This window comes from Camelus bactrianus, chromosome 34 (assembly GCF_048773025.1).
Source record: "Camelus bactrianus isolate YW-2024 breed Bactrian camel chromosome 34, ASM4877302v1, whole genome shotgun sequence".
Taxonomy (NCBI): Eukaryota; Metazoa; Chordata; class Mammalia; order Artiodactyla; family Camelidae; genus Camelus; species Camelus bactrianus.
The window spans coordinates 12,061,737-12,078,608 of NC_133572.1; the positions used below are offsets into that span (position 1 = coordinate 12,061,737).

A 16,872-nucleotide genomic window follows, 5' to 3' on the forward strand; every position below is an offset into this window, starting at 1 on the left:
GTAAATCCGACTGAAGTGGTCGCCGGGCCAGCATCGTAGAGTATATTTAGGCACCAGGGAGCTGAGGGAGAGGCTGAGCAAGGATGGGATGATACGTGTGATGTGTGAAGCGGTTGGCATAGGACCGAGCACACTGGTGCCTGATTTGTTTCAGTTGTGCTGGTTGCTTCCATGCCTACTGAGGGAAGAAGAAGGGGACTGAAATCAGGGTTTGGAGAAATACCTGTGTTTAAGGGACATGAGTAAAAATACAGCACGTGAAGAAAACAGAGCGTGGGTCAGAACTTAAGGAGAATTCAGTGTCATGGAAGCCAAGGACATAAAGATTTCCAGTCGTCAAAAGCTGCATAGACCTCAAACGGGTGAGAAAAAAACAGAGACCATTGATGTAGCTATTATGAGAATATTGATTGACCTTTGAGAAAGCAGTTTTAGAAGCACAGTTGGTGTGGACTCTAGAGAAGTTGGGCAGAAGGAGAAAGATGGAAGACCCGAGGGAAGAGTACTTTTACATTTAAGAAAACTTAAATAATATTGGCAAGCTTTAGAGAAAAATTAATGGATCACTTTAAGTTACCTATTGCTGCATAACAGGTCATCCCCAAATACGGTGTTTAAAACAACAGTGAACACCCGTGTGGATCAGAAATTTGCTGAGATCAGCTGGCTGGTTCTGGTTCAGGATCATTGGGTGCCGTCTTGGAAGCTGACCGCCACAGGTGGCAGGTTGTAGTCATGAAAGAACACATGTCAGGCGATGCTGGTTATCTCAGTAAGTTAGAGAGTAAAGTCATCTGCCAAGACTTGGTGAGACTAGGAGGAAAGTAGCCTCTCTGGGAGGTGGGGGCATGAATTAAAGAGAAATGGGATTGTCGAGTGGCATGATTTTAGCTGTATCAGAGACAGTGCTCTGCAGAGACTTGGAACAGAGGTTACCAGTAACTTTTTCTCAAGGTGTTTATTTCTGCAGTGTCACATAGCTGAACTGTTATTTCTGCATAAACCCCAGCTCTTGATTTGTTTTTTAATTAAAAAGTTGGGGACACCCGTGACTTTTCTTTTTAATACTACCAAATATTTAACCTAGTTGTCAAGGACACTGCAGAATGAGAAATAAATAAGTTTTATTCTCATTTGGGAAAGACCAAACAAGAACAAGAGATAACAACATATTCTCCTGTATTAAAATAATTCATGATCTTAGTCACAGGATCCCAAAATGCGGTAGAATAGAAATGTTTCTCCATAAAATATTTTCTCCATTAAAAAAAATACATCTAAAGTTGTATGATTGATTTCACTCCAGGGAAAGGGAGGGAGGGGATTTCAGTAAATTGATGCATCTGAAGCAGAACATAGGAAAGGTTGCCTGGATTGGGAGGGTAGGGTCAGATGGGTTGTTTCACTTCTCACTCTGCCTAAATGAGCTTTGAATTACCAAATCACGTGTACATAATACATTTATTTATTTTTGTATGTCAGCAGGCTGTTGAGCATTGGAATCATTGGCCTCTTTTCTTCTATTTTCTTCTATATGTCTATGTATTTTAAAAATACTAATAAGTATTATTCATTTTAAAAGACACTACTATTTGTGTAGTGAGATGTAGTATAAAATACCACAAAATGTGATCATATTTTGAAACTTGAAATGCAATCATATCTCTCAATAACAAGTCTGTTGATTATATTTCTATTTTTAATCCCTTAGGACTGTTTTTTGTTTGTTGTTTAGTTGGTGGGGGGGGTCTGCTGTTTGGTTGTGTGTGTGATTTGTTTGGTTTCTAGAAACAACTATAAAAGGTTTGTGTTCCATTTTGATATATACTGCTCTGGATTACCTCTGTTTCTTGCTTTACTTCCTACCATGAATTGACAGTCATAATCTAGATAGAAAGACTAATTTACTCAGTAGTGAATGCTTATAGGTCACTTACTCGTATTTAAAAAGCAAACTAATGTAATCTTTTACATATCCTTATATTTAAAAAATACAATTAAATTCTTTCTGGTTTTAGGCTTTAGGTAAATTTTTTTTCCTATGAATTTTTTCAGAGGGAAAAATGACCTTCAACCTGATGAACAGCCTGAGTTTCTGCTGTCATTCAGGGAAAAACGTCTAATACCATGTCTTATACAATTGGTTTTGGTGGCTATGGAAGGGGAGAGTCACTAAAAAATGGAAACAGTACAAACACCTTTATTTCTGATTGTGTCAAACACAGTGGAAGAGCAATTAATACATATGCTTGCCAGAGGTGTTTTTTTTTTTCCTTTCCTCAAAAAACAAATTCACACAAAGAGAAAGTCAAAAATCTCTTCAGTAAAATTTTTTTAAAACCAGTGGTTGAATGCTTTTATCACATTGACTCTTAAATGCAGTTGTAATTTCTCCAGAAAATAGAGAAGTTAATTTGCTTTAAATTGTTACTAGCCGCATCTCCAGGTAAAATGCCCAGTACCGCTTGAGAAAAATGATCAGTCAGCCGACTTGCAATCTGCATGATTAAGCTTGACTGAGGTATTGAAGTGGAGCTTAGATGTTTTTGCCAAAGCCCTGGCAGTGGGCAAGCTATGCCATAACATGGCTCATATTTTAAACAATATAGCCCTATATCTTTTATAAAGCCAAAAAGTGCTCAGAATCTATAATGAATGTGTTAAAAGCCCTGTAGTACACTGTTTGTGAATGTACCTTAATTTCTTTAATTATTTCTCCATAAGAGATTGTGACATTTGAGGTTGATTTCATTTCATATGCTTCTTTTTAAAAAAAGAAAGAAAGAAGAAAAAAAAAGGCTCAAATAGTTTACTGGTTCCATTTTTGATGACCTAGATGAAATAATGATTGATTTATAATCTATTCTCTAGTAAATTATGTAAATCTGAACCAAAAAATAATTCTTTCATTAAAAAGATCTTTAGTCCACAGTAAGAAAACAAACAACCCAATTAAAATATGAGCAAAAGATGATCTGAGCAGACACCTTGCCAAAGAAAATATACAGATGGCCAATAAGTACATAAAAAGATGCTCAACACATTTGTCATTGGGGAATTGCAACTTAAATGATGATGAGATAACACTGCACACCTATTAGAATGGCTGAAATCCAAAAAACTGACAGTACCATTTGCTGGTAATGTTGTGGAGCAACAGGAACTCTTACTAATTGCTGGTGGGAATGCAAAATTGGAAGACAGTTTGAGAGTCTCTTACGAAGCTAAACAGTCTTACCATACGATTCTGCAATCATTCTTCTTGGTATTTACCCAAACGAATTGAAAATGTATGTCCACACAAAAACCTGCACATGAATGTTTATAGCCATTTTATTCATAATTGCCAAAACTGGAAGCGGCCAAGATGACATCCTTTAATAGGTGAATGAATAAACAGACCAGTACATCCATAAATAATGGAGTATGATTCAACAGTAAAAAGAAATGGACAAGCCACAAAAAGACATAGGTGGATCTTGAATACATATTGCAAAGTGAAAAAAGCCAGCCTAAAGAGTCTACTAACTGTATAATTGCCATAGATGTGGTGGAAAAGGCAAAACTGTAGAGTCAGTAAAAGGATCAGGGGTTTGGAGGGAAAGGAGGGAAGAGTTGAACCCAGGGGGTTTTTAGGGTGCTGAAACTGTTCTGTGTGATACTGTCACTGCGGTTGCCTGACAAAACCTATTGAACTTGATGGCACAAAGAGTGAAACCAAACTGTATGAAAATTCTAAAAATCATTTAGGAGGTCAAGGAATACCAGGACAGAATGCATACTGTGCCAAAAGAAGCTAACTGTTACAAGTTATGACACAGCCTTACTGGAGGGTATGGGGCAGAAAGATGCTAACCAAAGTGACTTTGGAAATGAGTGGCATCTAAAGACAAAAGACACTGGACATGAACACTTTATTCTCAAAGGTCAGGAAAAAACCAGGGAACTCTGAGAAACTGTCAACAGCCAAGAGGAGCCTAGGGACATGCCGACTAAACATAACATGGTACCCTGGATGGGATCCTGAAACAGAAAGGTGACATTAGGTAAAAACTAAGGGAATCTGAATAAACTGTGGATTTTAGTTAATAAAAAATATTCTTTTACCTGTCCAGCTCTCTTTGAGATTATAGGGTACAATCCTCAGACAAAGATGCACTTTTTAATTTTTCCAGAGTTACAGATGAATTGGGTCCAGGCATGTTTGTGTTCATTTTGTAATCAGTGCCTACAATTTATCTGTTATGTACACCAAATATTTCTGTACTTGACAGAAATCTTGACAGAAGTGTCTTTGGAAAATGAAGCAGTACCGAATTTAAGGATTTGTTCATTCTCAGCTTTAGAGATTACAGAGCACGCTTGTACACGTGCTCCCTTTACACTCAACACCCCCTACTGCCGAGCACACTCAGTGAATGTTGATTGAAATAGTGGATCAGTGAAGAGCTGGTTCGGGCGCTGGAAACTTCCATCAATTCATAACCCGCCCCTTCCCATGAAGAACTTGAAAAGGCTTGTAACAAGGAGACAATAAATTAATAATACACAAGAAAGGGAGGTGGAAAGTCAGTGCCAGGGAAGATACATGCATGAGTCAGACCCAGAAGTATACACATACATGTTTTTGGAAATGTAAGTACATCAGGGTTTTTTTGTTTGTTTGTTTTTGGTTTTGGTTTGTTTGCCACTCTAACTCTGGGCTGACAAGCCCCAATGCCAGAGAGCCAGGCGGACACTGTAAATATGTGCAGTTGGGTGAAGCATCATACGGTAGGGGTGGGGGAGCCTCTGTGCCCTCCTAGTGGTGCTCATGTCACTGGACACCACGCTTTGGGGAATTGGGCTGCCAGTTTGCTTTGGCCTGAATTTTTGCGCTGTGAGTCATCTCACCTAGTCCATAAGATGTTCCTAAATACTTACTGTTTTACTGGGGCAGGGAGAATATTAGATGTGAGTGAAATTTTTTTGTTTCCTTCAACTACTGTGCATTTCTCAAAGCATGGCTCACATGTCACTGGTAATATACAACGTGATTTGTGAGCTAAGCCAATTTGGGCATTTGCCTTTGTTCATTCTTCTGGTGAGTAGCGGTGGCCTCTGACAGTTCCAGGTAGATGTGACCCGCGCGTGTTTCCGTCCCTGCCGCCTTGCTCCCAGTTGTGTTAGTGCTTGAAAGCAAGTCCTGGGCTGAACTCTGCTACGCACACTACCAGCACGTTAGGTACAAAAACCGTCATTTAACCTACTCCTTTGTGTAAGAATGGTTAAGACCTACCCTGTGTCCGTCTTAGGCATTCCAGCAAGCACCTTACAAGAAAGTTTTGCTCCAAATGTAACAGTGTTCTGTCAGAGGGACCAGCTAACTTGAAGAGTTTGGGTAGCAGAATCCTTTACTGAGGAAGAAAGACCCAAATGAAATTCTCTCCTGGGCCACTACTCCAAAGGTGTTTGGTCACGGGGGTAGCCAAATTCTTGTTTCCTTTTTAGGCAAAGACCTTCTAGGCATCCACATATTTGAACATCCCTCTTTCACCATGAAAAAAGTATTTCCAACATCTCTTATGCTAATTACCGAGCCCTTGGATGCAGATTTAGAGGGTGATGTTCGAAGTGCTTGTGTAATGGTCATCTTAGTTCCCCTGGATGTGGAGTCATGATAGCATATTTAATATATTAACCGCCTGCCTTCCTCCACTTTTTATATTGAAGAGTTTTAAAGTTAATTACAGTGTAGCAAGGTAGTACTGAATGAAATGTTCTCATATTAATATTTATGGCATGTTAGAAAAATACAGCTAGTGGATAAAACTTTTGTTTTTGCAGATTCTGCTCAGGATGAGACTCTTTAAAGTTGCCTTTTCTTTGTGAATAACTCTCAAATACTGTTAACAGTACACGTGATACTCAGATATGGAAGAATCTCAAAGTGTCCAGGAATGATTGAAGTTGGGGAACTCTGGCTTGAATTGAACTCGGCTTTGCTTTTTTTTTTTTTTTCTGGGCAGAAACCTACCATTAACTCCTTTTCTCACTTGCCCATATTGTCAGTGGATGGTGCTCTTATTTGGTAGAGAAGCCAGTTGTCCACCTTTAGACTTATTTCTTGGTAAAACATCACCCCAAGGAATATTACCTTCTTTATAACCAGACAGTTTCATATGAAGTTTCTTAGGAAAGAATTTGTTGCCAAAAACTGTATGTAAACTGAAATACGCTTCAGTTTTAGAATTGCATGAAATATTCCTAAATAAATACAGCTAACTTATGGAATTTTAGACAGTTTACCTTAGTGACTATTACCACTTAACGCATTTTCAGTGATCAGTATTCTGATAAAATAAAGTTAATATGATAAGGCTTCCATATTATGTGGCTTTAAAATACATGTATATTTTAAAAGTAAAATTTGTGTCATTAACTTGTGGGATGTGTGTGCTTTGTATTTTATAAATGTATTAGAATCTGTCAGAATTGGAGTCACTCCTCTCTCCACCATAGTGGGACAGCAGTTCTAAGACAATACGGGACAGACACTGGTGAAAAGGGTTTTTGCCATCTCTTAATTCCCTCGAGGTGAAGTACCAGGCTACTGCCTGTACGACTCATTCTAGTTGTTTCCCTCAGGGGTAAGGATCTTAATATCTGAAAATTTCATGGCCCCAGAACCGCTGGTGTTGCTCACCTTGAGAGATGCTGCCCGCTGGGAGAGGGGTGCCTGCTGCCCGCCTCCGGAGCCCAGCCAGCTCCCGCTCTGCAGGGGAGAAGTGAGCCGCCCCTTTCATGACTTTTCCTGGGGCAGAAGTTCCAGAGCAGCGCAAAACCTGCTTACCACACCTAAAACACTTGCAAACACGTAACATTTCTAGACAAAGATGGAGTTTTAATTCCAGAACTTGTGGAATTTTAATGTAGAATTGCAAGCATGGCTTGTTCTTTTCCCATGTTACGTACTGCTGTGTGGCCTGCCCTCTTGGAAGGACCCCTCTGATCCTTGCAGAACCTTGCTGTTAAAACAACAGCAGTAACAATCTGTTTATCCCGTCTTTCTCCTGAGAAGCAAAAACAGCCTTATAAAGTGATGTCAGAGGGTTCTAAACTACCAAGAAATTTCCCTACGTCTCTCCGTAACAGTAGACAATTAGGATTTCTTTCATTTGTGATTTAGATCAGAATGCTTTTTAATTTATCTTTTTCTAGAACGAGCTGGATGGGCAATACCATTTGAATTGTGGAATTAATCTGAATTTCAGTATGTAGAGTTACATTTGAAATCTTTGAATATTAGAGGTAATGAAGAAGATCCCAGATTATATCCAGTCAAAGGAAGAATTGCAGAATGCTGTACTGTATTAAAGCAAGTTGAAATACTTTGACCAGGATTGACTACATTCCAATGCACGGCTTCCTCCAGATATTTACATATTTCATATTACAGCTACATCAGTTATTTTTTAATGGCTGTAAAATTCAGAGCATAAAATGAGCCATTTTAAGGTGTGCAAATCAGTGACACTTAGTATATATTCTCAGTGGTAGGCAACCATCACGTCTCGCTAGTTCCAAAACAGTTTCATCACCCCAAAGGAAACCCTGTGCCCATTAAGCAGTCACTCCTGGTTTTCCCCTCTCCCCCAGTCCCTGGCTAATCAGGTATCTGTCTCTATGGATTTATGTTATCTGAGTATTTCTTATAAATGGAATCATACAATATGTGATCTTTTGCATCTGCCTTCCTTCACATAGCGTAGTGGTTTCGAGGTTGAGCCATGCTAGAGTGTCTGTCAGTACTTCTTCCTCTATTGTGGCGGAATAATCTATTCCGTTGTGTGCAAATGCTACGTTTTGTTTACTTATCACCCGTTGATGGACATCTGGATTGTTTCTGCCTTTTGGCTTTTGGGAGCAGTGCTGCTAGGAGTATGTGTGTACAAGTATCAGTTTGCAGTTCTGTGGGGTACTGTACCGAGGAGTTGAATTGCTAGGTCCTATGGTAATTCTGTGTTTAGTCATTTGAGGGATCACTCAGCTGTTCTCCATAGCAACTGCGCTTTTGCATTCCTGCCAATACTACGTATTTACACTGGGATCCTGAACTGACTCTGGGGCTTCCAGGTGAAATTCTAAACAGTCGGGATGTTTTATTTTTGGTCAGATAACACTGGTCTATATTGTTTTTTGAAAAATTTCAAAGGAAGCCTATGAAAGTGACCCACTGCTGAAGTTTGTGTTCGAGTATCTATGATTTGTTACGCCACTAGTGCCTCTGGTCCTCAGGCCTCTGAACAAAACTTTTAAGAACAGGGTTTAAGAACTGCGTTTGCTGTTATTTAAATTATTATATCTATTCCTTTCTTATTTTATCTTTTGTGTCTAATGTGTGAATAACTGTTGACACATTTAGCTCACCTCGGAATCAGAGAATAATGGACATGCAGATTGTTTAGAGCAGGAACACATTCCTGACTAGTAATTTTCAAGATGTCTTTGATTTGACTGACAGTCATTTTATTGCATAAGGAAGTGGGTTTCTATCCTTCCAGTTTCCAGTTGGGTACATCTTTTGTTTCTTTTTCTGTTGACAGCATAGCCTTCCTTTTGTTGCTCATTGCTAATGTTTTCCAGTCATTTAACGCACTGAACTGGCTTCTCCATGCTGAATTGCATTTTGATTGGTTTAAGCATGGTTTATTAGTCTGTCTGAGAATGTGATGGACCCCAGTTGGTGCCTAATACACTGCTGCCCATACTTCCCTCCACCTTCCTTCCTATTGGAAAGAGTCCAGACGCTGTTCTAGTGGTGGTTTCTTCCCTGCGTTCTGGAAGGCGAAAGTCCAAAGCCCCAGGGTATATATCATAATAATTCTTAGGGAGTGAGTCCTGTGCCTTGCAGTGGTAATTGGTTTAAGCTGAAGAACTGTGAACCTTTTCTTCAATTTCTTAAAAAAAGGAACCTAAGACAGGAATTCGTTCCCTTCGTTACCGTTAAGAACACAATACCTGGAGCTGCAGTGGCGGTTGTGGCCCAGGAGAGAGAAGTTAGAGGAGCCTGGGGCGGCCACCACCTGAGCCTCTGAATTTGTCACCCCAGAGACCCCCCTGCCAGGCTCTTCTTGACACGTGAGGTACTAAACTCTTCATCGTTTGAGCCACTTTTTAACTGGGCATTCTGTTACTAAAAGCATCCTGCCTCATACCAGACGAAAGACAGACAACATTTTGATAAAATGGGGTGGGGGAGGACTGTTGATTATACTTCGCAATTCCTACATGTAAAGTTCAGGAATTTTGTAGATAGAAAAGAGCTGAGACATTTTCTTGAAACTCGTTCCACTTACAGTTGAGGTAACTATAGTCCATCATATAAATTATAGATAAAGATGGGAAGAAACGAGTAGAAATACTCCCTAGTTTTGTTCACATGTGCATATCAGCTACGCAAGCCTATTTTCCCCGGAAAGTAGTTTTGTGGCCTAGAACATAATACCCGGCCCGAACCTGCTGAGTCAGAACCTCCTGGGGTTTGGTTTGGAAATGTGTGTTTTGAACCAGTTCTGAGGCAACCAGTATTTGAGTTTAGGAACCACTGACCTAAGTCAAGCGTCTAAATTTCTCAGTACTTTAAAGTCTAAGTACTGCTGCCCTTTTTCTGCTGGTAATTTAAAAAACTATTTGAATTTCACATTTCAGAAGCTAAGTTTATACTGAAACAGTGATTGTCAAAGATACGAAATATATGTGACAGTTTTTAAATTTGTCCTTTGTTCTCTCTGCACTGTTTATTTAGCAGCTTTATTTAGAGATGGCAAATATTTTATAATTTGAGAAAAGGAATTTTTTGTTCTGTTTCTTTCCTGTTCTGTTTTGAATACTTTGTAAACCACTTTTTCCTAAATACATTATCTTACTCAGAACTCTTTTGTCATAGAAATCGAAGTCAAACATTCAGGCAAGAAGGGAAATTAAAGTGTATTAAATCTGTAGAAGGCTCTCGGGAGTGGCAGTAGGGTTTAGAAGGAGGAGCTCTTAACCCTGCAGGGTTTCTGTGGCTTCTCACTGGTGTTTGGCGTGTCCTGTCAGATCTCCCTTTGCAGCGCGGGATCAGTGCTGCCAGCAGGTCCCAGGCCCCAGCCCCGCAGCTTCAGCACCCTGGAGCTCCGTCTGATGAACGCCTGCTTTGTAGCAAGCTCCTAGCCAGGTACTGGGAATACAGGAAGGAACCCGGGCGTCTTTGAAATTAAGGTAGTCCAGGGAGGGTGACTGAACTACATAGATCCCTGAATTTAGGGACACTGTTGTTATATTAATTTAGTTGTAATGAGTTGTACTAACATTTAGTAATTAGCTGTGTTAATTGGAAAATCTATTTGGCTCTGATAAGAGTGACCTGCTAAAGAGTAGTTAAACAGAGTCGTTTATCAACAGGCCTTCTAGGACTGGAATCAGGGCCCTAGAGTCATTTTCCTGCTTCCCCATCTTAGCCTGAGACTTCCTTTCTCAAGGCTGCTTCATGGCCCAGAGTGGCTGTCATTATGACCAAGAGGAATAAAATCAGAAGAGCAAAAGCATTCCTTTCCTAGCTGAGTCAGCTCCCTTAAAGCATCCTTTCCAGGGGTCCCACGTGACACTTCCTTACATCTCATTGGCTGTATCTCGTTCATGTGGCCTCACTTACATGCAGTGTTAAGTCAGGAAAGGGAGTCCTTTTTCAGCTGGGTGCATTGCTGGCCTGAATGAAGGAAGCTAGAGAGGGAGAGCGGGCAGTGGGTGGCGGTGCCCAGTCTCCGCCACAACAGCACTTACTGGAGGTTGGCTGTGTTGAGAGTTCATTGCAAGTTTTCACTCAAAATCTGAACAGTAATATGAACTGAGTCAACTTGCTATCAAATCTCATTTCCTTCTTTCCTTTTTTAAAAATAAAGCTACTGGGGGTTGAACCAAAAACCTTGTGCATGCCATAAGCACACACTCTACCACTGAGATATACCTTCCCCCCACTGATCTCCTTTGATCTTTATCTCCTCTCCTTAGCAGCTTTCCGTGGCCCACCTTGTAACAGCCAGGCTCCTTTGTCCACTGTTCACAACCTTCAACCCTGCCCTTCACTCACCCTTCTAACCACTGCATTATAACAAAGCCAAACTGATCATCTCATTTTTACTACAGTATTTTTTCATCATGACTTTCCTATTTTCTGCTCTCCAGATTCTACCCATCCTCTCTGGGTTTATGCTCTGCTTTTTTGATCCACATGCTTTTCAGAACAGTGATTATTATAGCTTAATGAGCTCTGAATATGTGTCAAATAGTGTTGTAAATTAGGCTTTAATGTTTGCATTCATTTAATCCTTATAACAACTCTGTGAGCAAGATACTATTGTTATACCCACTTTAGAGATGAAGAACTGAGGTACAGAGAGGTACAGGAGTTTCCCTAAGGCCAGATCTAAGATTCTGACCTAGGCAGTCTGGTTCCAGAATCCATTTGTGCTGTAGCATTTCATATTCTCGTATTTTAGTTGTGTCCTTATTTACCCACAACTAATTTGGGCATTTCATTTCTTTTTCTTTCTTTTTTTAGTTCTCCCACGGAGCCCAAGCAAATGCTTATTCAGGAGAAGCAACATCCTCGATAAATATTTGTTGAATGAATTTTTTTAAATCTGTTAATAGTAGCCAAGAAAATTAAATCTCAACCCAAGTTTGTCTGATTTTTCTTTTTTAACACTAGGCAGCAGTATGTATAACATTTCCAGTAAACTTGCAAAATTAAGGTATTTTCATTTAAAACAAGAAAAAAACTTGCAGGCCAAGGAATTTATACAAATGAGATGTAAAAACAAATTACCCATCCAGAGCCATACATGTGAGTGTAGAAGTGCAGCAAGTTTAAACCTGTTTTGTTTTTTTCATTTTAAGGAGGAATACTCAGACCTCAGTAAAACTTGGCTTTGACAGGCAAATGGTCTTGATTGGAGTTGATGCTGCAAGATCACCTGATTGTGTCTGTTATGTAATATTATGGTGAGAAAAGGATGACTTATGAGGACTTGAGTCAGGTGTAGATATGAAAGACTCTTTGGTCCCCAGGTTGTGTTTCAATTATGAGTCTCCATAATTTATTCTGTCCTGTTTCACGGTAGTAAAACTTTTTAAAACACTCATGTTTTCTTGCCTCCTTACAAGAGAGGAAGCGAGAGTTTCTTACTGAGTAAATAAAGCCAACACACAAAGCAGCCATTATATGTAAGTCTCTTTGAGGCCTGTTTTTTGATGATAATGAAAGTAGTGACACTGCCATATGTTTGACTCTGTTCCTGCATCAAAAACAGACCATGTCTCTTCTAGGCAGATGATCTGAGTGTAGAATGGACTTAATACTTGAATAATAGATGTTTTGTTGGTAAATCAGACTCTCTGGAAATCCAGTTAGATTTTGTGATTTCTTTTAGAATGAAAATCAGTCTATATACAGGTAGAACATAAGTCACAAACTTTTCAAAAATGTCTATTCATTCAGAGTTGAAGCTAGGACCCAGGCAGGGAGGGAGATTAGATCTAAATTTGTATTTGTTTCTTACTCATATAGCTTGGTTGTTGTTTTCCTATTTCATATTCACCAGTGTGTTCTTGAGTCTATTTTTATCATGCTAGAATTTAAGATTTCTTTTATAAAGCACAAGTATTTCCAAATCTAATTTTATATTAGTTACCATTGCGCATGAAGTACAGAAGGAGTAAAGTTTTCATACTACATTTGTTGTACACACACACACTTTGACCTGGAATTTTTCTAGAATTGTACTAGTTAGTGTTAAAATGTAATTAAAGATTCCAGAGCCTATTAAAAAATTGGCTAAGCAGAATCCATTTTTTCCCTATCAAGTGAAAGCACCCAGAGATAGTTTGAAAGTTCATGTAGTCAAAGGAGATATGGATACAACCAGACTTTTCACTTATAGCTCTGAAGCTGAGATGTCATTTGATAGTAGGGGAAGGGAAAAAAGAACATCAGTTTTAATGCCCAGATCATTGTTGCCTTTCAGACTGTCTCTCTCACTTTCATTTGCATTTGGTTTTATAAATGTGTATATTTATTAGGGTATATACGTTCTGTTTATTTTGCAGAATCGTTTACATACATCCCTACTGGCAGATTCTTTGAGATTGGGCATGTATGACTGCAGATTTTGGTGGTCATGCTAATTGTTCCTAATACGTAGTTCTGCAGCTCCCTGAGTGAGAGAGACTAGGGGATATCTCTCTGAGGAGGTAACGTTTGAGATGGACCAAAATAGTATAAATTGGTGAGATACACAAATTATGACAGAGTTGTTCATGAGGAGGAAGTCATGGCTACCAATCTCACACAAAAAGTAGAATTTAGAAAGGATTAGAAGTAAATTAAAGGGAATGTAAAATGGCTAAGTCAGTATCTTATTAAACTGGACTTGTGGGCCAGCTTGTTCCTCAATGACCTGAGAACTGAATATTTTCAAAGTAGAAGGTTCTGAGTCCTGTTAGTAAGCAAGTATATTTAGTAGCTACCATTCCCTAGGGAAGAAGACTAGTGGTATAGAGAGCTTTGTCATTATAATTGGTTCCTTTCTAAGCAGGTGTTTGTGGATTAATCTGATTCTTAAATCATTCGGCTCTTCCGACTATTTTTTCCAAGGGTTTGCTGTGTTATGAAATTTTAGGTCTAATAGAATTTAGCTGATAGTGTGGAACAACCCTTGAACATTCTGGGGGTAGTAAATTGAGAATATCTGAACTGTTACATTATGTCAAGTGGGGATAACTCCAGCACTCACAGTGATTGTCTTCCTTGGTGACATATTATTTGTTTCTGCACTAAACTTCAGTTGGTGTAGTGGTTACCCGTGCAGTAAGTTCATGGGGCATTTAGAATCTATCTCATGCTATCCTTGGGTATGAGTGTTTAGTGGCTGTGACTTGATTCACTCTTTGCCTGATTGCCACCTTTTAACAGAAGATAATGAGGATGTGGAAGACACCATATTTTTGAAGTATAGTTAGTCCTTCCTATCTGAGGGTTACACATCAACTAACTGTGGATCGGAAATATTAGGAGAAAAAAATTCCAGAAGGTTCCAAAGAGCAAAGCTTGAATTTGCCTATTGTACATAGCATTTATAATGTTGGGTATTATAAGTAATCTAGAGATGATTTAAAGTATGCTGGAGACAGGGAAGGGTATAGCTCAGTGGTAGAGTGCGTGCTTAGCATGCATGAGGTCCTGGGTTCAACCCTCAGTACCTCCATTAAAAATAATAAATAAATAAACAAACAAACAAACAAACCTAATTACCCCCCCCTAAAACATGCTGGAGGCTGTGTATGTAGATTACATGCAAATACTACACCATCTTATAAAAGGGACTTGAGCATCTGTGATTTTGGTACAAGGTGGGGGGGGGGGTTCTGAAACCAAAATCCCATGGATACTGAGGGCCAACTGTAGTTTTAATTTACTTTTGTAACTAGTGTTACCTTGATGTTTCTCTTTAAGTCATGAAGATATATAGTGGCTGATATGCCAAGATGAATAAAGTTGGAAATTTGGGAGAAAGGAAAAGGAACCTATGAGTATTCTTACTTTACCTTTGTAAAGTGTATACCTCTCCAGTTGGTTGTTTATCTGTATCCTTTATAATATTCTTTATAAGAAATTAGTAAATGTAAGTAAATGTTTCTGTGAGTTCTGTGAGCTGCTCTAGCTAATCAGTCAAACCTGAGAAGGGGGTCGTGGGAACCTCCAGTTTATAGCCAGGGGGTCAGAAGCACATGTCACCACCTGGACTTGTGATTGGTGTCTAAAGTGGGGACAGTCTTGTGAGACTGAGCCTTAAACCTGTGGGTCCTGACATTATCTCCAGGTAGGCAGTGTCAAAATTGAGTTAATTGCTCAGTAGTGTTGGAAAAAACACAATCAGAAGTAGGGTGTTGGGGGGGGCATAGCTCAGTGGTAAAGCATGTGCTTAGCATGCACAAGGTCCTGGGTTCAATCCCTAGTACCTCCATTAAAATAAACAAATAAATAAACTGAATTACCCCACCACCACCAAAACAAACAAACAAAAAAAGAAAGAAATGATGTTGTACTAGTATTTTTCTGGCTTGAGAGATTTTGTATTAAATGACCTGGAAGATGAAAATAGTAATCAAGTGATGGAACATTTAGTGCTTTGCATTATTCAGCGCCATTAGACACAGTATGGAAAAGACATTGGTGTATCTGGTTTCTCACCCATTAAAAGAGCTTCTGCTTTGGGTATTAGTGATGAGTAAATTGGCACAAAATTATGGACACAGGTGGGTGGTGGATTTCTGTGAGTTCTTTGGATTTATGCCTGTTTTGTAAAGTGAAGGTCACGGAACCAGGTCACAGAAGACAAGGACAAGAGTGGCCAATTTTTAAGAATTGGGTGGTCAGGAGTTTTAAATGCCACTGAAAAGCGAAGTAACAATGAGAACTGAAAAATGATAGTTATCACAACAGTCATTATCACCACCAGCCCTAAGGAATGCACTGAAACACATCATTTGGTGGCAAGTACTTTGGAGGCCCCCACTGGACTATCTTCTGTGGCTTTCTGTGGTTTTTAGGGGGTGGGGAGAGATAATTAGGTTTATTTAGTTTTGTATTTATTTTTTAATGGAGGTACTGGAGATTGAACCCAGGACCCTGTGCACGTTAAGCAGGCACTCTACCCCTGAGCTATAACCATCCCCCTTGCTGTGGCTTTTTAATGAAGCATGGTTCCTGCCTGGTAGCTTAGAGATACATGAAAAAAAGAATCAGGATTAATTGAGATTTAGGATGCTGTACTGATTTTAAGAAGTTTATTATCTCTGACACTGTAATAGGGCATACATCCATGATCTACCTCAGCTTCCTTTCCTAAAAATGTGGTTTCGGCAAAATCAAAGCTAAATTAGCCATCGCTGACTTTGGGGAAAAGCAGGGCAGCATCTCATAAGGTGCTTGTGAAAATTGCCCTATTGCTATGCATTTTTTTTCCTTAAATGAAAGTTTCTGTGTTAATTGGGCATCTTTTGTAAGTGTAAAATTGAGACTGTATCTTAAATCTGTGCTTTCACGGCTACTGCGACCTCTAACTGAAATCTCTTCTTGAAATAGTTGGGTCAGCTGTCATTGACTGTACTTTGTTAAGCCTTTTCCAGATTCCCCCAGGCATTTAGCCACTTCCTCTTCTGTGCTCTGCAAATAAGGTTATGTTATAATGATCTGTTTACAGCTCTCTCTCCCCTATTAAACTGTCAGTTCCAGGCTGTTCTGGCCTTGAGAGGACGGACCTTACCTTATTTCCTCTTTTACGTTCTTTCTCCGACCACAGTGTTTTCCCTGTGGAAGTCGTGTCATCTGTGGGTGAAGGACAGGAGACCTGAGCCTCGTAGGTCCTACAGAAATAGCACAGGTTGCTGGTAACTTCATAAAACGAAGCATTTGCTTGACTTGTTCTTCTTACTCCTTTCAATCTCTTGACAGAGCTCTGCTGCTTCATTATTACTATCTCCTGGCAGCCATATACAGAACCACCATACCACTGTGATTCCGCAGGCGTTATGCTGCAATTCTGTTGCAGAAATGTCTGCCTTCAGTGGGGTAATTTCAACGCGTGTACAACAGACTACACCTAAACCAGACCTGCTAGAATATAAAACTTCCTTCTTAGTGCATTTTAGAGGTGTTTTGTTATAACTATCCTGATAGTGTGAACAGCTGAGGACTTTATTATATAATACAAGGTCAGATTGGTTTGGGCTAGGGACAGTAAGTTTGCTACATTTTAACCTTCATGTATTCTGCTTAAAGGTTGTTATGAC

General features: G+C 39.4%; 1 protein-coding gene across 15 annotated transcripts in view; it reads left to right on the forward strand.

Annotated features, from left to right (window-relative positions):
• The window catches only part of PLEKHA5 (pleckstrin homology domain containing A5), a 211,389-nt gene that overhangs the window by 94,471 nt on the left and 100,046 nt on the right, over nt 1–16,872 (forward strand). Inside the window, exon 4 of one of the 15 annotated variants that reach the window (XM_074357664.1) lies at nt 10,081–10,180. The exons of 13 other annotated variants lie outside the window; for them this stretch is intronic. In XM_074357664.1, the coding sequence (XP_074213765.1) occupies nt 10,081–10,165 (85 nt within the window). In that variant the 3' untranslated portion in view covers nt 10,166–10,180. Of the gene's footprint in view, nt 1–10,080; nt 10,181–11,581; nt 11,709–16,872 lie in introns of those variants that run through there. One more of the 15 variants, XM_074357666.1, reaches the window with a different exon arrangement.